The 22,235-nt window shown below is 41.7% G+C and overlaps 1 protein-coding gene across 1 annotated transcript; it reads left to right on the forward strand.

Annotated features, from left to right (window-relative positions):
• Window positions 1-2,283: 2,283 nt before the first annotated feature.
• On the forward strand, window positions 2,284-22,221 carry dph5 (diphthamide biosynthesis 5). The gene is made up of 7 exons (XM_065245048.2): window positions 2,284-2,602; window positions 2,698-2,822; window positions 4,900-5,008; window positions 17,939-18,059; window positions 19,426-19,465; window positions 21,142-21,245; window positions 21,350-22,221. The coding sequence occupies exons 1-7, from the start codon at window positions 2,468-2,470 to the stop codon at window positions 21,580-21,582; spliced, it is 867 nt and encodes a 288-aa protein (XP_065101120.1). The 5' UTR covers window positions 2,284-2,467; the 3' UTR covers window positions 21,583-22,221.
• The last annotated feature ends 14 nt before the right edge of the window (window positions 22,222-22,235 follow it).

Below are 22,235 nucleotides of genomic sequence, written 5' to 3' on the forward strand. Positions count from 1 at the left end.
TTTTATTACTATTCTATATCTATTATATTCTTTATCTATTTTATATCTATATCTATATTTATTCTATTCTATTCTATTTTCTATCTATACTTTATTCTATTCTTATATTCTATATCATATTGTATTGTATTCTATTCTATTTCTGATCCTATTCTATATCTATTTTATTCTATTGTATTCATCTATTCTATTATATTCTATATCTATATGTATTTATATCTATTCTATATCTATTCTATTTCTATTTTTATTACTATTCAATATCTATTCTATTCTTTATCTATTCTATGTCTATATTTATTCTATTCTATGTCTATATTCTATCTATACTTCTATTCTATAATTATTCTAGATCTATATTATATTGTATTGTATTCTATTTCTGTTCCTATTCTATATCTATTCTATTCTTTTTTATTCATCTATTCTATTATATTCTATATCTATATCTATTTTATATCTATTCTATTCTATTTCTATTTTTATTACTATTCTATTTCTATTTTTATTCTATTGTATTCATCTTTTATATTATATTCTATATCTATATCTCTTTTATATCTATTCTATTCTTTATCCATTTTATATCTATATCTATTCTATATCTATATTTATTTCTTTTATACTATTCTTCTTCTATTATATGTCTATTTCATTCTATTCTATTCTATTCTATTCTATTCTATTCTATTCTATTCTATTCTATTCTATTCTATTCTATTCTATATGTATTCTATTCTATTCTATTTCTATTTTTATTCATATTCGTATTATATGTCTATTCCATTCATCTATTCTATACATATTCTATTCTGTTCTATTCTAATAATTATTTTACTTCAACTCCTTTACTCAGCCCTACTCTGCTGCACAACTCAGCTTTTCTTCTGTTTACCCAGCTCTACTCAAAGCGAGTTAATAAATGAAAACTGACAGATGTTAATAATTATGATCATGTGTTTATCAGCCAGGCTGGTAAGAACAATAATAAAATCTGTTTGTTTCATTAAGTTCACTGAGGTGAAAAGCAGATGGTCCCTAAGCCTTCAGGGCCGGTATACGTCTTATATTTATATCAATGACCTTCGATCCCAGCCTGCGTTCATTCATTACAGGTATCAGCTGTGTCTAACAAAAGGTCCTCACCCTAATTCACAGCCTATTAACCTACAAATCAAGCAGGTCAAGCTCAAGGTCCACTAAACCGTGGTTATTAAGTACCATGGATTTACTCTTGACTCACATTATGATTCATTGTTCAGCCCACAACGTTTTCCCCTCTTTAATTCCACGGGTGGTCTTTAATCCCAAAATGTTGGCACTAATAATAAAGACTATTAATGCACAAAGTAATTAGACGATCTTTCCACATAGTGCCATAGCAGTTTCAAAACAGACCCACCCACAAGAAACAAATAACAAGGGAATCATTTGCACATTATCTGGCCATTTCTCAACATCAACATTTTGTATAGCAGTTCAAACCAGATGCTTGCACATACAGTATAGATGGTACAAGTGGGGGACGTTGTTGTATATTAATAGAAACATTAACATTTTAACTGGTTTTAAATAAAAAATGACCAAAAAAACCCCAATTAAATACTTCTTTGTTGTTTTTCCCCACATACCTAAGTTGTCTTGCAATATAAGAAGATGTGAAAGACATAAAGAGCTGTGTTCTTTGGTTATTTGTCAAAGATTACCCATCTGCACCAAAATACTTTCTTGCATTATTATATTAATTGTATTGTATTTTATGCATTTGTATTTTTATTTTATTTTAATGAATTAGTGTATATTATAGTAAAATATACATGTATGTATACAAATTACAAGAATGTAAGACTTTAAAATATCAATAAAAAATAAAATGTATTAAAATTATTAATTTTAAAATAAAACAAATAAAAAAGACCAACATAAAAGCGCAATAACTATTATTATTTAAGAACTACACACGATAAATGCACCGCAGCACCGTTGAAGTTCTGGCTAGATGGTATACAGCTACGGGCAAATCTCGCAAAATGTTGGGTTAGATTTGGGTAAGATTAGGATGAAAACAGCGTTTCTGACTAGATGGGATACAGCTACATCCTAAATCCTGTGAAATGTTTGGATAGTTGGGGGTTCTAGGATTAGAAGAAACAGCGCTCATCTAGATTTCGTCCGTAGCTGTATCCCATCCAGCCGCAACCCACCGTTGGTAACCGCTTCTTCCGTTTCTATGGTTATCCCTCTGTGAAATTGCGACACTGTCGTAAAAGTGCCTACGTTTGACGGCAGCCGGCTGTCAGTTGCTCCGTATGGCACCATGTGAGAGAAGCAGAAAATTGAAAAACTTTATGTATTCAAATATTGTTTAAATTACTTCGGTTTCACATACAAGATCATACATAACGTTACACGTCTGTGAAAAACCCGCGTATATTTGTGATTATTCGTTGTATCTTGCGCTTTAGAGATGTTGTATTTAATCGGTCTTGGTCTCGGTGATGCTAAAGACATCACTGTTAAAGGTCTCGAGATCATCCGACAGTGCAGTCGTGTTTATTTGGAGGCGTACACGTCCATACTGACCGTGGGGAAGGAGGCATTGGTATGAGAATGATCAAAACAGTATATCATTACAACTGACAGCAGCTCAACACGATTGTGAATCTTACTTCGATGTGATTGTGGTGTGTGTTTCAGGAGGAGTATTATGGTTGTGAGCTGCTGCTGGCAGACAGAGATATGGTTGAACAGCAGGCAGATGAGATCTTAAAGGGTGCAGATGTTAGTGATGTGGCTTTCCTGGTGGTCGGAGATCCTTTTGGGTAAGGATGACACTACCTCGTGATCTAAACTAGCCAGGCACCTTTAAGTTCCATGTGATCCAAAAAATGTATTGCTTGAATACACGCTAAGTCACTTTGGATACAAGCATCTGCTAAATGCATAAATATAAATGACACGTAAATCAAAGAAGAGATATTATTAGTATGGCATATAAGCGTTTGGTATTGACCAAATTTATTTGGATTTTCTTTTTCCGGGTGGATTATCTAGACTATTGGTGGTCCTAGTTGTCGATCAGGAGTGTTGCGCAAAAGAGAAGGCGGTTCTTTTCTAAAATTCGAGAAAATCCTCCGCTACAGCTTTAATTGGCAGAGCATTGCATTATGAATGCACATGTCATGGGTTCAATCCCAGGGAAATAGCTTTGGATTAAAGTGCCAATGTATAGTTATTTTTGCGCAAAAGTTAGCATAAGAATGTTTTAGGGGTTGTGCACACAAAAACTTTTAAACGCGACTGGAAGACACCGATTGCCAGCTGTTTTTTCAGCCGAGCGCTTTTTAGCTGTGATACTTGAGCTGTGAGCCGGTTGGTTGTTGTGATACTTGTCCAGTCCATCCTCCACTGTGATTGGACGACTGTGTGAGAACAGACATTGACGAGTGGAGCTTTTCACCCAAAGTTGAATCTCTTTCAACTCTCGAAAGCACCGAACGCGGAAAAACCGCCGAGCGCCGGCTTATTTGAAAAACGCAGAGTTTCCGTTTGAATCAATGGAAAACATGCGCTGGCCACAGGCTCGTCATGTCAAAATATATGTTTGCTGCGTCATGTGAACCTATGTGCATCACAAGTCGTGTCAAAATACAAGCCTGTACACGCTGTGACTATACAAATCACAACATATAAATAGGAAAGTGTTGGCGTTATTTTGTCATTTATTTTGGGAGCAGTATGCTAGCTGGAGCCATTTACTTCCAGTCTTTGTGCTAAGCTAGGCTAGCGGTGGGTGCGTCAGACAGAGTTATGGCACGTACGAAGATGAAAAAGGCATGTATGGTCTTATCTAACTATGGGGTTTACGGTGAATAAGCTTAAATTTGACGTGTTCCTTTAAGTTAGTGTCTTGCGAGTATTTTGTTAACGCGAGTGTCTCTTTGATCATAAACCCTTTCGACGTGTGCAGCAGGCATGTATTTTGACACGACGCACATAGGTTCACATAAGCACTGGACACATGTTTTGAAATGACAGGCCACACACGAAACTCTGAATACATATTTTGAATTTGCGCCCCTCGAAAGACTGCAAATGCACCAACTTCCTGATCCAATACTACTGGTGTTTTTTTAACCTTTTTCAAAATTGCACACACACACTATTGCAGTATAAAAGGCTTTAATGTATAGCGGCACGATAGTGATTTTGATGCTTTTATAATACTTTTTCCTTTTAATAGCTTGACAGTAACAACCACAGGTAACAGTATCGGATTCGGATCGTTAGTCCGATACCTGATGCAGCAAAAAGGTCTGGATCGGCTCGATCGGTACATCCATAATTCTGATGGTGTTTTTAAAGCACTGTCATTCTACTCCTAACCATAAGAAAATATATGAAACAGATCGCCATCAAAAAACACTTTGTACAGTGTAATAAAATAAACGATTCCCGTCATTGAGACTATCCATGCCAGAGGAATACCACAGAGTGGTTGAGCAGGAGTGTTCTGGGGTTAAATGATATCCGTCTTACTGGAAGTGGGATATGCATGTCCGAGGTCTTGGTAACTCCACGAGAGATGAGCTGATTATTCCACCTTTTCCCATCTGGGTCACTTCGAGTCGAATTCAGGTGTCGCGCAGCAGCATTCGTCTCTGAATATTTTCCATCCAAAACCACAAAGCATGGGGGGAAAGGCCCTGACTCATTTTCCTGCACAGGAATGTGCGGCTAGTACAATAAACTTTAATGATATACTATGAGATTGAAGATAAACTTGGACCACTTCCACATTGTAAAAGCTTAGCACGGTAGTTTTCGCATATTATTTTGTTTGTAGATCTTTTCAATGGGCTGCAGTCAGAGCTTGACACGTATTTGTATTTTCTCCAGGGCCACGACCCACAGCGACCTGGTTCTTCGAGCGGTGAGTGAAGGGATAAAGTATCGGGTCATCCACAACGCTTCTATATTGAACGCGGTGGGCTGCTGTGGACTGCAGGTAATGCTAACCAACACCATTGTCATTACTGAAATAAACAATCGGTCTTTCAGTTCTCAAGAGAACGCACTTTTTGGCCTGCTATATTCGTGACCGGTCTCTCGTGAAAGCGATCAAACAGCAGCATGGCCTTTGTGCCAAAGACGTCCCAGCGGAGTCTATCAATGCAGCCTAGTGCCCATCAATAACACCCCCCTGTATTGACCTGTCAGGGCAGCTTTGTGTACCCAGAGGCCCCAGCTGCCCCCCTGAAGCAGGATGGGCGTTTGGCTGATAGACTAGTGGTGTTAATATTTAGGTATGATAAAATACTACTGTTACGTATGTGACCCTGCCTGTGAAATCCAGACTAAAGTATCATAATTGAATTTTGAAAGTTTGATTTAACATTGATTTTAATCTTGGACATGACCTTCACTCAATATTAAAGATATCAAGGTTATATTGCAGGGTCATAAATAAATGCTATTTTTAATTATTTTATTTAATTAATTATGGGTTTGATTCCCAAAGTGCTGTACTATGCACAGATACAATGCATTACTCAAAGTCAATATGAATACAATTGTCTGCCAAATGCATAAATGTAAAGACTGAAGGTTTAGTTGTGTATTGACTGTTGTGTCAGCTGCATATTCTGGTGTTTGGAATGATGTCATGCTTTCTGAATAACAGGAAGCACCTTGTCATTCATACTCCAAGTGACCGATCTGCTGTAGCTGAATAGACCTGTGCTACTGAAACACACTGACCAATGTATAAATACTACCATTTCAGTCTTTGGATATTTTTGAATGATGTAAATTTAGTGATTTATTGGGTCCCAATCAAAATCTGATTGAATATTTTAATGTGCGTATCACGGATAGTCAATAAGCTCACGCTGAAATTTATTTCATAGATGCGGCTAATCCATAACGATTGCCTCTCTTTTGCCATCTCTGTTTGAAACATAAAATTGCAGGTTACTGTATGCATTTATAATTATGCAAGTAAAATAGATAGATAGAGAGATAGAGATGGATGGATAGATTGGGTAGATAGATATATGGATGGATGAAAGGATGGATGGATAGAAGGCTTGATGGGTAGATAGATAGAAGGCTAGATAGATAGATGGATGGATGGATGGATGGATGGATGGATAGATAGATGGCTAAATAGATATATGGATGGATGAATGGATTGATCGATGGATGGATAGAAGGCTTGATGGGTAGATGGATAGAAGGCTGGATGGATGGATGGATGGATGGCTAAATAGATAGATGAATAGATGGATGGATGGATGGATGGCTAAATAGATAGATGAATAGATAGATAGATGGATGGATGCATAGATGGATGCATAGATAGATATATGGCTGGATGGATGGATGGATGGGTACATAGATGTCTAGAAAGATAGACAGACAGACAGACAGATAGAAAAACAGAGATAGATAGAGGGATGGATGGATGGATAGATAGAAATATGGATGGATGGATGAAAGGATCATGGATGGATAGAAGGCTTGATGGGTAGATGGATAGAAGGCTGGATGGATGGATGGATGGCTAAATAGATAGATGGATGGATGGATGGATGCATAGATGGATGCATAGATAGATATATGGCTGGATGGATGGATGGGTACATAGATGTCTAGAAAGATAGACAGACAGACAGACAGATAGAAAAACAGAGATAGATAGAGGGATGGATGGATGGATAGATAGAAATATGGATGGATGGATGAAAGGATCATGGATGGATAGAAGGCTTGATGGGTAGATAGATGGATGGATGGCTAAATAGATAGATGGATGGATAGATATATGGATGGATGAATGAATGAATCAAAGGATGGATGGATGGATGGATGGATAGATAGAAGTCTTGATGGATGGATGGATGGATGGATGGATAGATAGGTAGGTAGATAAAAGGCATGATGGGTCATTGGATGGATGGATGGATGGATGGATGGATAGATAGGTAGATAGAAGGCATGATGGGTCATTGGATGGATGGGTAGATAGATGTCTAGAAAGATACAGACAGACAGATAGAAAAACAGATGGATGGATGAATGAATGAATCAAAGGATGGATGGATGGATGGATAGATAGAAGTCTTGATGGGTAGATGGATGGATGGATGGATGGATGGATGGATGGATGGATGGATAGGTAGATAAAAGGCATGATGGGTCATTGGATGGATGGATGGATGGATGGATAGATAGGTAGATAGAAGGCATGATGGGTCATTGGATGGATGGGTAGATAGATGTCTAGAAAGATACAGACAGACAGATAGAAAAACAGATGGATGGATGGATGGAAGGCTTGATGGGTAGATAGAAAGATGAATTGATAGAAGGCTTTATGGTAGATAGATAGGTGAATGGCTAGATAGATAGATAGATAGATAGATAGATAGATAGATGGGTCATTGGATGGATGGATGGATGGATGGATAGATAGGTAGATAGAAGGCATGATGGGTCATTGGATGGATGGGTAGATAGATGTCTAGAAAGATACAGACAGACAGATAGAAAAACAGATGGATGGATGGATGGAAGGCTTGATGGGTAGATAGAAAGATGAATTGATAGAAGGCTTTATGGTAGATAGATAGGTGAATGGCTAGATAGATAGATAGATAGATAGATAGATAGATAGATAGATAGATAGATAGATAGATAGATAGATGGCTATAAATGGATGGATGGATGGATGGATAGAAGGCATGATGGGTAACTAGGTGGATGGATGGGTAGATAGATGTCTAGAAAGATAGACGGACAGAAAAACAGAGATAGATAGATGGATGGATGGATGGATAGATAAATATATGGATGGATAGATAGATATATGGATGGATAGAAGGCTTGATGGGTAGATAGATAGAAAGATAGATGGCTGGCTGGATGGATGGATAGAAGGCATGATGGGTAACTGGATGGATGGATAGATAGATAGATGGATGCATAGATAGATATATGGCTGGATGGATGGATGGGTACATAGATGTCTAGAAAGATAGACAGACAGACAGACAGATAGAAAAACAGAGATAGATAGATGGATGGATAGATAGATATATGGATGGATGGATGGATGGCTTGATGGGTAGATAGATGGATGGCTAAATAGATATAGGTATGGATGGATAGATGGATGAATGAATCAAATGATGGATGGATGGATGGATAGATAGAAGTCTTGATGGGTAGATAGATGGATGGATGGATAGATAGATGGATGGATGGGTAGATAAATGTCTAGAAAGATAGACAGACAGAAAAACAGAGATGGATGGATGGCTAGATAGATGGATAGATAGATATATGGCTAAATAGATGGATGGATAGAAGGCATGATGGGTAACTGGATGGATGGATAGAAGGCTTGATGGTTGGTTGGATGGATGGATGAATAGATAGATAGATAGATAGATAGATAGATAGATAGATAGATAGATAGATAGATAGATAGATAGATAGATAGTGTCGTGGAAAAATAATACGAATACCAGGATCTGTCAATCAGAGATGATTTATTTCCTTGCAAGGATTTATCGGATACAGAAAGAAAGACGATATGAGAAGAAAGTGAGGCAGTCTCACATTCTACTTACATTATATAGTGACATTGGATAGTACAACCCCCTATGCTTATTCTATCAAAACAACTCCCTATTAGGGGTTGTTAGCACGTCTAGGTGCTTATAATTATCTTACTCGTCAGCTATCTCTAAGCAGGTTGTTATATACATATGTTTTACTAAGCACATCATTACATAAAAACTCCTGCACCTTAACACAGTCCCAAACTCGAGCAGACTTCCTGTGCAAGCTCGCTCAAGTTCCTGTTTCACCAGATAAAAATGAAATGTCAGACATAAATCATAAGGCCTTACTTGAAGCATAAAAAGAAAGAATAAATGCATAAAGAATAAATTCCCATCACAATCCACCCCAATGTCTTAAATGACATTTTTATCCAGACTGCCCTGCAGGCTTTTACGCTGCTTTCAGACAGCCCTTCATTCTTCATTTAAACATTGAACATTGATTGTAAGACTCTAAAAACCCATCTGCTCAGCCAGTTGGAAATCATCCTTCCCCATTTGATCCTCTTCCTCCAATTTATAGTCATAATTACCATGAAAAGCGACCACCTTGGTTGTTATTAGATTGTTAATACACTTAGTCACCATTCGTACTATACATGGGACAAGCAAAATAATAAACAGTAAAAGAACCATAAGAGGCACTATTCTGCCAAAAAGCCACTCTTTCCAATTTCCTAAGCTCCAGGCAGACCAGTCCCCTAACCAATCCTCCTCCGTTCGATCAGGGGGAGGCTTAATTGCGTCCTTCATATGCTCTATCAGATTTGAGATGTTCTTATAATTGTCAGGCACCTTAAAACAACACTTCTGACTTTTTTGTCTGAGCAGCTTACACAGCCCTCCCTTCTCTGCGGTTAATATGTCTAGCGCCAGTCTATTTTGTACTACGGTGTCATAGAGGCCCTTCATTTCCTCATTGATAAAAGAGAAACCCAACTCTGTGCTATTTGCCAATATTTGCACTTGCCACGCCAGCCCATTAATTTTACTTAGTGCTGAAGCAATTCCTACCGGTGGTATCAATGAGTACCCCAGCAGACCCCCTTTGGAGGTCCAAGGGTCCCACAACACATTACCTTCAAATGACTGTGGCATCTCTGCATCGCTTAAGACCGTGGATCTCTTTGTTCTATGGTTTGCTCGGACCGGGTACTTCCCTTCAGCTAGATACGCCTCACTCATAGTATTGACTAACCCCGGATAACAACACCCTGCCCAATTTGGACCTAATTCGTGTCTGGCATGGTTACCACAGATCCACATTACCGCAGGTGAGGTTTCATTTATTAATTGAGAGGTCTGTTTACAGACTGTCTGGTCCAACACAACTGTTGTACCGTTCTCCCACTTATAAGTACAATTGTTTGTTTTGATATGTAACACATTATTACTCGTCGACCAGCCTACCCTTACGGTGCCTTGTGTTTTACAGACGCAAATATGACCAGTGGTTGGCTGAATGGTGAGGGGTGCCGCTCCTACCCAATCTTTTAATTGCTGCCCAGTGACGTTTACGACCACTGGGGGTTCCTGTTTGAGCATTAGGAACGCAGGCGGAACACTATGATTCATTTGAGGAGTGAGAGGAGTTACTTCCCACTGATTGCCTACATGCAGACACCACCAACAGCTTTTCCCAGGGGCGGTGCTATTGTGTTGCAGTAACGCTAGAGTACAGGCATGATTCCCCTCGCACGCCACCAATGCAGCTCTTACATCTATTTCCCCTTTAAACGTTTCTCGTTCAATTTCTTGAATCTCTTTCGTGAGCGGGTCGTTTTTTATCGGTTCTACAGGGTTTGGTAATTTTTTTATCACGGTCAGTGACATAGTGTCATACGGGTCTTTCCCCGATGCATACCAAAAACACTTATATTCCCCTTCGTCCGCTTGGGTTACATTTTTAATACTAAATCTCCACCATCTTAACCCAAACTCCATTCCCTCCTGTGGGGTAAGCATTTCTTGTAAACCATACCTCCCTCTGGAGTAGCTATGGGTCTGTTTTGCTACCGCCTTGCTTGCTGGCTGGAGACCTCCATAAAAACCTGCACCCTGTATCCGAAATCTTAAATTATTATACCCTGAATCCACCTTTACATCTCCCCAACCATGGGGGTACCGGGTTACATAAACGTTCGGGGGGTCTAATAGTAGGTGATCCCAAGTCTGATACATTGGAGCTATTGGTGCACATGCCATAACTGCTGTGTCCCCTTCACTTACGGTCTCAGTGTGCACCCGCTCTCCATGCACCAACCTTTCCCCTAGGATTAATGCTGTATATACAATGAAGATGTGATGTGCCATGTTCGCCTAATAATAGAACTGGATTTTATAACTAATTCCCCTTGTGAATTTATATCGGGTCTCCACCCGTGTTTACAGAAATAACACAAATTGGTGACCACGGTACCTCTATTTGGGTTCAACACAGTGGTGCGTGAATGCACCGTTGCTAAAATTGCTGGATCTATGTTTACCAATTCCCTGCCTTTCAAATACTCCACCCTGTTTTGATTATATTGGTCACCTCGCGTTGGCCACCCTGCTTTGAAGCCTCCTGGTTCCCAAAAGCAGCAGTCGGAGTTGGTCGCACTACGGCCTATTCCGTGGCGACTTCGTCGGGGCCTGGCACCCTCTTGCAGTGAGTTGCGTGGATCCAGGACGTTCTTTCGGCTACCTTTACCGCTGTCTTAGTTACCAGAAGGACCTGGAATGGCCCGTTCCACCTTTCTGACTTCCACGTTTTCCGACGATGGTCTTTTATCACTACCCAATCACCCGGTCGGATACTGTGCTGCTCTCCGTCGTTTCCACTCCGATCCCCTCTGGCTGCTGTCACCTGTGCAGAAACATTCCCCAAAACCCTTCCCAGGTTAATACAGTAATTAAGCATATCTTCTTGGCCATATAGAGTCTCAGACCCCAGTGTAGGGGCACTCCACCCCATGAAGGGTGGTCTTCCCCACAAAATCTCGAATGGGGTCATCCCACATGCAGCCCTGGTTCTCATTCTCATATACATCAAGGCAATGGGCAGAGCGTCTGTCCACCCCAACTCAGTCTCAGCCATAATTTTGCACAATTTGTTTTTAAGGGTACCATTTTCCCTCTCCACTGCTCCCCCCGATTGCGGGTGGTAAGCACAGTGCAATGCCAGATCCATTTGTAACTGTTTACCCAATTGGGTAACAGCAGTATTAACAAAATGTCTTCCCTGATCAGTAGAAATTTTCATAGGGATGCCCCACCTGGGTAAGATTTCCCTTAGTAACATTTTGGTCACCCCTGCTGCGTCTGCCCTACTGGTTGCCATGCCCTCCACCCACTTGGAGTGCATATCCACCAGGACCAGACAATATTTCTTACCTTTGTGTGGAGTTAACTCAATGTAATCCATCATTACATGTTCAAAAGGCTGAGACGGAGTTGGGTGGCTACTCTTTGGGGTGGGCGTTCCCTTCCCTATGTTGTGTCGTGCACACACCATGCATCTTGCGCAGTACTTCTCAGCTGCAACTGAAAAACCTTTTGTGAAAAATGACTCATTAATAGCTGATAACATAGCTCCTTTTGAGGCATGGTCTAAACCATGTGTGATAGAACAATACATGTGAAAAAAATGTCTTGGCAAACACGGCTTACCATTACCCATCCATACCCCCTTTGAGTCTTTTAAACAACCGGCGTTTTTCCATTTAGAAAGGTCTGAAATATCTGCCCATTTCTGCATGTCTGCAATAGAAGCAGTTTTTAACTCAGGGGTGTGAAGTAAACAGGAAACCACTGGCTGTGGTTGTATGAGGGAGCAAGCAGCTTTTGCAGCAGCATCCGCTCTCGCATTCCCTCTCGAAATCAGATCAGTACCTTTAGTATGAGCTGAACATTTTATGACTGAGATGCGTTTAGGCAACAATATAGCGGCCAACAAGGCTGCTACCTTTTGGTGATGCAAAATAGGCTTACCGTCTGCCTTCAAAAAATTCCTATGTTTCCACAACGCGCCAAAATCGTGGACGACGCCGAAGGAATAGCGGCTGTCTGTCCAGATGTTCACGCTCTGACCCTCCGCCAACTCGCAAGCACGTGTTAGTGCGTGCAGCTCCGCTGCCTGTGCAGAGTGTGGACCGAGGGGGCCGGACTCGACCACGGCGTGGTCATTGACCACTGCATAGCCGGAAACGGTGTTATTGCGGCCGTCTTTGGTAGCACTACCGTCAACATAGAAATTTAGATCGGCATTTGGTAAAGGGTCTTCAGATAAATCCGGGCGCGGTGTACATGTTTCTGCCAATGTGGTGACACAACAATGAGGCTCTCCGTCCTCCTCCACAGGCAGCAAAGATGCGGGGTTAAGTGTTGTGCAACGACGTACATGTATGTTTGGTAGGTCTAAAAGGGTGGTACTATACCTCAACCAGCGTGCTGCAGATAAGTGTGAAGTTTTCTGTTCCAGCAGTATCATGGAGACATTGTGTGGTACCAGAAGGGTGAGGTCTGCGTAGCCTACGTAGTCCCTACTTGACAGCACAGCTTTCTCTGCTGCCGCTATAGCCCTAAGGCATGCAGGGAGACCTTGGGCCACTGCATCCAGTTTGCTAGAGAAATAAGCTACCGGCCTCAACTTGTCCCCGTGACACTGCAACAGAACAGATTTCATAAACCCATGCTTTTCATCCACCGCTTGTGTGAAAGGTCGTGAAGGATCAGGCAGGCCCAATGTAGGGGCCTGCTGTAATGCCAGTTTTAGATCCTCAAAGGCAGCTACTGCCTCTGGTGTCCACGTTATGTGGTCATGGGCCTTTAACGGTTTCCCATGAATTAAAGAGGCCAATGGCGCTTCCCTGTGTGCGTAATCAGGAATAAAAGTACGACAGTATGACGTCATTCCCAGAAACGACATCATCTGTTTCTTTGTGAGTGGTTTAGCGATGCAGGCGATGGCCTGCACCCGTTTTGGGGAAATGGTTTTGGATGGGCCAGTCAGTACATGGCCCAGAAAGGTTACTTGCGGTACTACCAACTTCACTTTTTGAGGATTCAACTTGTGGCCGTCTTTGGCTAAGTGTATCAAAAGAGTCACGCTTGCTGCTGCGCATGCTTCTCTGCTAGGCGCGCAGAGTAAAAGGTCGTCTACATACTGCAACAGTACCACGCCCTCTGGCAGGGTGAGCGTGGACAAGCTGTTTGCAAGGGCTTCGTTGTAAATAGTAGGTGCCTCACGATAGCCCATGCAAAGGCGTGTGAAAGTAAATCTGCGGCCGGCGAATGTAAATGCAAACCAAAACTGGCTGTCCGGATGTACGGGCACTGAATAAAACGCATTGGAAATGTCCACGGTCGTATAAAATGCGGTGTTCTGTGGTATTTGTGACAGGATTGTATATGGGTTGGGCACGTTCGGAGCCCTAGCTTCTACAGCTGCATTTACTGCTTGTAGATCCTGCACAAATCTCCACTCAGTGGGCTCACCTTTGTCTCTGATTTTCTTTACCGGAAAAATTGGGCTGTTAACCGGTGACGACGGACAGGGAATAATAATTCCCCTTGCGAGTAGCGAATCGAAAACTGGCTTGATGCCGTCCTCTGCTTCTTTTTTGAGAGGGTATTGTGGTTTTCGTGGGCGAAAATCACTCTTTGGTGTGATCTGTACGGGCGCACATGATTTAATGAGACCCACATCATACTTATCTGTGGCCCACAGATGGGGCGGTACCGTGGACAGATCCACCCCATGTGTGCTGCCATCAGTCGCTGCGCTGTTGTTTCCTGCGCTTGCGCTTTCACTCAGTATTGCTCTGGTGCACCATTCGCTGCGCTGGTGTGCGGTTCTCCACACACCTAAGGATGGAGAATAAGACATGTCATCATTTTGCATATACCAATCTGTGGCATTTGTGCATGCCCTTACTAAAGGGCCCAAGTCCTTCCATTCCATATCTGTAGCTTTGGCCAGTGATATGTGAGGACCAGCATTTGTAACATCATACAACACAGAAGCACATTCAGGAAGCATCACACTCAATGCAGCCCAGGCCCCATTCCAGTACAACCAATTTGTGGTCAACTGATCACCAGACTGCTGTGCCCATGCCGCTTGGTAATCTGCTTCGATTTCCCAGGTGACATGAGCGGTGCAGTGTAAATCTTCTGGTGACATAAAATCTGAGGATGGACATGTACATTCGTGTGCTTTCACCAAAACGTCACTCTCAGGCCACTCCCACACATATACACTCAAACACACTTCCTTAAACAGTGTCACATTCAACCCTGTCTCTTCATCACACCACACTGTCATATTGAGCTTACACATAATGTCCCTCCCCAATAAATTGTATGGACATATTTTGCTAACTAGAAAAGAAGCGATAAAAGGAGTTTGAGTGTGCTCATACACGCATTGTAAAGGTTGAGAAAAAGTTTCTTCAACAACATGCCCTGTGGCACTAAGGGAGCGTTCTTTAACATTTGTCATCTTTACAGATTTGGGCATATCATCAACACGCAGTATTGAAGTGGTGGCCCCTGAATCTACAATAAAAGGAATCTTTTTGCCAGAGATAGACAATAACACATATGGTAACCTTTCAAATGGTTTTCTTACGAAAGACTCTTCAGTATCACAGAGTAAAGTAGGAAAAATACTTCTTACCTCAGCCAAGCATTCTTCATTGCGACAGAGCATAAAAGAACCTACTTCAGTCTCCTCTCCACCGGCCCCCTCCCCGGAGTTCAACCCATTTCAGTCTGCATGAGGTTTTTGCCCTCCTAACTCCGGGCATTGGTCTTTCCAGTGGTCCATTGAACCACAGATGAAGCATCCACGCTGAATCCAGCGGTTTTTTCCTCGTCCCCGTCCTCTGCTTCTACCGCGACCCCTTCCACTATTGCCGAAACCGTCATACGGTGCACTGAACGATGATGGTTGTGGGGCCCGATCGTGTTGCTGTCGATCGTTGAGTGTGCATTGCATGAGGGTAAGATTCAGATCTTGCGCCTTCTTGTTCTTTTTGAGGCGTTCTTGTTTAAGTCTCTCCTCGTGGTGTTCTGCATGTCTCACCACTTCCTCCAATGTGGCTGTACTCCACCCGATAAGTGTGGCTTTGATGGGTTTAGACAGTTCCGTGTCCAAATTTCTCATAAAATACATGGCTAAGTGCATGCTGTATGCTGGATTGGGGTCATTATTGGGCAGTTTTGCAGTTATGCCCGAGTGTCTCTCAAAGTCTTTTTCCAGTCTTGCCAGGAAATTACTCACTGTCTCTCCGTCTTGTTGTTTGCAGGCATACAGTTTTCCCGGGTCGGGTCTGGTGGTAAAGACTGTACGAAGGTGGTTGCAAAAAGTCGCCACAGCAGTTTCGTAAGCGCCGGCGTCCGCCCATGTGGTACTTTCCCGTGCCACTTCAGTCATCCACTTTCCATCCAACTTTCGAGCAGCACTGGCTCCATTGTGTATGGTAAAAATGGCTCGCAGTTCTGCAGCAGTCGGACTACATTCTTTGCAAAAGTCCAAATATGCGTCAGCCATCATTTCTCCTCCACTTGTCACTCTGGGCAGATGTTCAGATACTTTCTGAAGTTCTGGTCGGGACCACGGGCGATGTACGAATACAGGTCCGTTTGTACCCATGACCTGCACGTAGGGCCCCGTGAAGATGGGGGAGTTTTCTTTTGCCTTCCCGCTGCGCAGCTTTGATGCATAGGTATCATTCTCCTCCATATCAACTTCTTCATATTCGTCACCCTCTGTCAACACCCTTTTCTCAACTCTACCTCTGCCTCTGCCTCTGCCTCTGAGGGCGCCTCTCCCCAGCGAGTTAGGCGTCAGAGGGAGTTTCTGTCCATATTGCTGCACATGGGAGTCCAGCGCAGCCACGGCGTCGTCGTAGAGAACGGCAGGGGGTACTGAGTCGGCTTCCGATTTCGGTGCGGCTGGCAGCACTGGGGCTCCTCCGACTGCTCCAATTTGTTGTTCATCGTATGGGGGTGGTGCCGGCATAGGAGGTGGTTGGTCATCTTCGAGGAGGGTTTGGGTGTGAAGGAGACTGGGAGTGCAACCTGCATTATCAGGTCCACTCAGGTCACGTACATCATAGGAGGAAGAAGAAGAAGAAGAGTCACTAAAAGGCATTATTTTAGAACACTGCTTATTCAATCTTACTTCAGATTCTCTAATGAACATATCCATTGCTGTTAACATTCTACCTTTATTCTTAGAACAATCTTTCTGGAGGATTTTGTCTCTTAGTTCTCTATTTTTTGTCACACTAAAACTTAATTCCCCATATTTTTGTATCAGAGGCATGGTTTTTATCCATTCTCTACCATAAGTTCTAATTAATTCGGTTTCATCTCTGACCGACAGTCCACTTTCCGTGTCCCATTTGGGACGGGGAGCGCTACTTCCCTTATTTCCCATTATCTACTGGCGGATACAATTCCGTAAGTAATTTTAGAAGAGACCCACTCTTCAATTTCAGGAGAGACCCACTCTCCAATTTCAGGAGAGACCCACTCTCAAACTGTTTACGTCACTTTAGATAATAATTGGTATTTACCGTATTATAGCCACTGGTTCGTCTGGATTCCGTCACCTTAGGATCAGAGCCAACGCCCGCGTCCCTTCAGTTGGGGGTTTGGGTCACCTCCTATCTATGGTGAGTTGATCAGACCGTTGACCTGCCCTCAGGTTATTGGAATCCCATCCTCGTCGCCAAATTGTCGTGGAAAAATAATACGAATACCAGGATCTGTCAATCAGAGATGATTTATTTCCTTGCAAGGATTTATCGGATACAGAAAGAAAGACGATATGAGAAGAAAGTGAGGCAGTCTCACATTCTACTTACATTATATAGTGACATTGGATAGTACAACCCCCTATGCTTATTCTATCAAAACAACTCCCTATTAGGGGTTGTTAGCACGTCTAGGTGCTTATAATTATCTTACTCGTCAGCTATCTCTAAGCAGGTTGTTATATACATATGTTTTACTAAGCACATCATTACATAAAAACTCCTGCACCTTAACACAGTCCCAAACTCGAGCAGACTTCCTGTGCAAGCTCGCTCAAGTTCCTGTTTCACCAGATAAAAATGAAATGTCAGACATAAATCATAAGGCCTTACTTGAAGCATAAAAAGAAAGAATAAATGCATAAAGAATAAATTCCCATCACAATAGATAGATAGATAGCTGGACAGATAAGAGAAAGAATAGGAGAAGGGATATGACAGACAGACAGATACTTTATTCATTGATTTATTTAACTTTATTAATTGATTTATTTTCTGTAGCTGTATAACTTTGGGGAGACCGTATCTATTGTGTTCTGGACAGACACATGGAGACCCGAGAGCTTCTATGATAAGATCAAGAAGAACAGGAATATGGGTCTTCACACGCTGTGCCTACTGGGTAAGAATTTGCCTCAGACCTTGTAAACACAAAGCGATAATTACATAGAAAGTAGCTAAGCAATTTTTTGGTTAACATGATGTAACCCAACAATCACATTCGGCTGGGCCGGTGTCTCTCACACCCCCGAGCAAATTTCCAAGCACACGTTATGTCTGCAACTATACAGTCACTATAGCAATGAATGTGTCAATCACAACAAGACTCCACCCCGGGGATACACCAGCCTCATATTTTGACTTAGGCATTTCCCTTCGTCGTCACCCCCTGGGGCAAACATTAAACTTGGACTCGCCGCCAACGCCTGGTGCCCCCTAAGGCAGATGGCCGCAAATAATTTACGTTTATCTACGTGCCGCCCGCAAATAATAAACCCCCATCTTTTAAATTACTAGCGAAATTCCCCAATGGAAGCCGTTTTTGGTAATGAATGTTGTTGGGGTCGTCTCTCATTGGCTGGTGGGCAGGAAGGGGAGGGGCTGGAGTCCCCAGGTGCTTCCCAGCTGAGGAAAAAATTCAGCAAACGAGAATCAGTGTTATTAACCTTATTATTCAAAGGCAAACAAAGGGGGGTGGAGAGTGCAGACTTTCCCATCCACCCATCTAACACAATAACCCGCAGACACAACAAAAGCACGCACACACGCTCACACACAAATGGACTGCTCAACAGCGACTATACACTGCATCCATTCATCATACTTTTGCTAACAAGACACTGCTATTAATCAAACTGGCAAATATCTGCCAATTTATTTGCTGAGGTTTCTAAATTGAATCCGAAATTAAATGTGATTTCCAAATTCAATATAAAAAGTATATCATAACAAATCTAAATTGTTCCTTTTATAATAAACAGAGCTGCCTAAGTTATAGATTATTTATTGATTTTGTTATTTTTGATGCGCAGATATTCACCTTTTTCCCGTTCGACTAAAATAAATAATTTACAAATAATTTAAATTGATTGCTATTTGATTCGTATTTACTTATGATCAAACATTTTTATCATATATACTTTTTTTTAAAGAACTTTGAAAAACCCTTGTTTTTATTTCGCACCATACTATATGTGTGTATGTGGTTGTATTATTGTTATTATACAAATTGTTTCGCTTTTCTCAAAAAAGCAAGTGCAAATTTATGGTTTTTATACATGAAGGTCTTGTATTTCCTTTAGCTTTGTTTCCGAACTGGACCGCTCAAGTGCGGTCTGTAATTGTACTTATGTTCCCAGATTGTGTGGGGCCCCAGATGGAGGGCCAACGTACTATTTATGATGTGACGGTAACGTCCAGAGAGGCTTAGTTTATAAAACTTGAGCTTGTTTTATCATACGGTACTTACAACTTCCCCCTTTTCACAGATATCAAAGTTAAAGAGCAGTCCATGGAGAATTTAATGAGGTAAGGCCCTCTTACTCTCTTATTTTCTGCGCGGTAAAAGGGGGGGTCACTGATTTATATCTGGTCCGCTGTACTTCTCAGGGAGGGGCTTTGTGATTTCGGTAGACATTTATTTAACATTCAAATCGCTGGGGGCCGGACTGGTCGAGCTGGAAAAAATAACAAGAGTAAAAATCGTAGGACTTGCATGTTGGACTTGGACGCATGATCTGTTATCAGAACTGCTACGCTATAATTTTCTCATCTAGAAAAACATGTTTTATACTTGTCCTCCAGTTTGAAACTTTTGAGAAAATGTTTCCTGAACTTGACTTATTTCTCGTCGTAGAGGATGGTTGTTAACTTCTTGCTCTCGCTCGCTCTCTTTCTCTGTGCTGTCCTATAATTATTTTCCCCCACGGTCGTGCACTTTTGTAATTTTATATCCAGTCCACATAAACCAGAATGAGTTTTAGTGCTCCACTATGTACGCTATAAGGAGACGAGCATTAGGCCTGGTGCGTGCTCCGCAACGAAGAATGGAAAGTGTGCTAATGTCTCCCAGATTTATTGGCACCGTTGTACTATTACTCGGAAATGGAATAACCATATGCTGGATGATTTTGGTCACAGTGAAATGCTTGTCCGGTGAGGTTGGTGCCCTTCACTGCAGGAAAGGGGAAACGGCCCCAAAAAGAAATGTTTCTAGCTTCCTGATGCTCAATCATTTCATCCAAGACAACTTCATCCATGCAACGTAAAATGTTTTACTCTTAAAGGGATAGTTCGGCCAAAAATGATATTAAACCCATGATTTACTCACCCCCAAGCTGTCCGAGTTGCATATGTCCATCGTTTTTCAGACAAACACATTTTCGGATATTTTAGAAAATGTTTTAGATCTTTCAGTTAATTAAATGTGAAGTTAGGGGGTCCACGACCTTCAAGTCCAAAAAAAGTGCGTCCATCCTTCACAAATTAAATCCAAACGGCTCCAGGATGATAAACAAAGGTCTTCTGAGGGTAATCCGCGCGGTGTTGTTGTAGAAATATCCATATTTAAAACTTTATTAACGTAAATAACTACCTTCCGGTAGCGCCGCCATCTTAGTCGCGTCCGCTACTCTGCTGCTGCTCTGTGCCCCTGCCCTCCGAATTTGTCATACGTCACTAAAAAAAGTGCGTACACTACGCTAATACTCTCTCCTGAATACAGAGGAGTCTAAGATGGCGGCGCTACCGGAGGGTAGTTATTTACGTTAATAAAGTTTTAAATATGGATATTTCTACAACAACACCGTGCGGATTACCCTCAGAAGACCTTTGTTTATTATCCTGGAGCCGTTTGGATTTAATTTGTGAAGGATGGACGCACTTTTTTTGGACTTGAAGGTCGTGGACCCCGTAACATTACATTTAATCAACTGAAAGATCTAAAACATTTTCTAAAATATCCGAAAATGTGTTTGTCTGAAAAATGATGGACATATGCAACTCGGACGGCTTGGGGGTGAGTAAATCATGGTTTTAATATCATTTTTGGGCCAAACTATCCCTTTAAGCTCAGATGTGGTCACAAAGGGGAAACCAGCCACCCACTTCCAGCTAGAGGTTGTTACCAAGAGCAAAGCGTAGATGCATCTCATATCCATTCTGTGAAGACAAATGCAGATACAGATGTTCTCTTCTTCTTACAGAGGCCGAAAAATTTACGAGCCCCCCAGGTACATGACTGTCGATCAAGCAGCTGAACAACTTCTGGAGATAGTCCAAAATCGAAGGGAACTAGGCGAGGAACTGGGTAAGAAACCTTTCTAAATTGCTTGAGAAACATCTACTGGAGTCCGTCCGGCAGGCTTCGAAGTAAAATTAGATTACTTAATGCTTTGTTCTGCTTTAATGCAGCCATGACCGAAGACACGATTTGCGTAGGTCTGGCTCGGGTCGGAGCCGAGGATCAAGCCATCCGTTCCGGGATGCTGCGGGAGTTGGCCTCCTGTGACCTTGGAGGACCATTGCATTCAATGATCATCACTGGACACCTTCATCCTCTGGAGGTGGACATGTTGAAGCTTTTCAGCGGCTCTGAGGGGTTGAAGAGCTTGAAGATGACCGACAGCTCCACGTATGATTCTTGATAACGACAGTGGGCATCACGGAGGAAACCAATGCCTTGGTCATGATATTTACAACATGCTGGTCTTACCAGAGCTACTGTACAAATTACAGTAATATCAGATTTGACCTTCGCATGAATCTTTGAGGTGCAGTCGAGCCAGGGGTCGCGTGATATTTGACATGATTTTATGTCTGACCGTCAAAAATTATGGAATTAAAACGGAGGAAATGAAAAAGGCTTTTGTGGGACAACTGCATCTGGGTTGCGTTAGCAGCCTTGAAAATTGAGCTTTTTTTGTAAATTGGCTTAATGTAATTAAAAAAGTCATTCTTAATGAAACGACCTCATTGAGAATGTAAATATAATGAAAGACAGAGATTAAGTACAATAAAGACTTGCGACGCAGCTGATTATAAACCCAACATTTGGGTTGAGTAGTTTCATCTGTGTTTTTTTGTTTGTTTTGTCTCTAAATGGGTACAAAAGTTGTCACTGGGATGGTACCTTTTAAAAAGGTCCTAATATGTATCATTTTGGAACAGATATGTACCGTTAGGGTACAAAAATCCACCCCAGTGAAAACTTTTGTACCACCTTGTACCTTTTCTCTTAGTGTTCTTCATTTTATTTGTCATCATCATGCATCAAAAATGAGTAAAGATACTATAAAAA

This window comes from Paramisgurnus dabryanus, chromosome 24 (assembly GCF_030506205.2).
Source record: "Paramisgurnus dabryanus chromosome 24, PD_genome_1.1, whole genome shotgun sequence".
Lineage (NCBI taxonomy): Eukaryota > Metazoa > Chordata > Actinopteri > Cypriniformes > Cobitidae > Paramisgurnus > Paramisgurnus dabryanus.

What these genes read in the sequence shown, in the direction of transcription:
- dph5 (XM_065245048.2), top strand. Translation starts at nt 2,468, where the DNA reads ATGTTGTATTTAATCGGTCTTGGTCTCGGTGATGCTAAAGACATCACT. An exon ending in CCGTGGGGAAGGAGGCATTG is followed by an intron (nt 2,603 to 2,697) that starts GTATGAGAATGA and finishes TGTGTGTTTCAG; the next exon opens with GAGGAGTATTATGGTTGTGA. An exon ending in TGGGCTGCTGTGGACTGCAG is followed by an intron (nt 5,009 to 17,938) that starts GTAATGCTAACC and finishes TATTTTCTGTAG; the next exon opens with CTGTATAACTTTGGGGAGAC.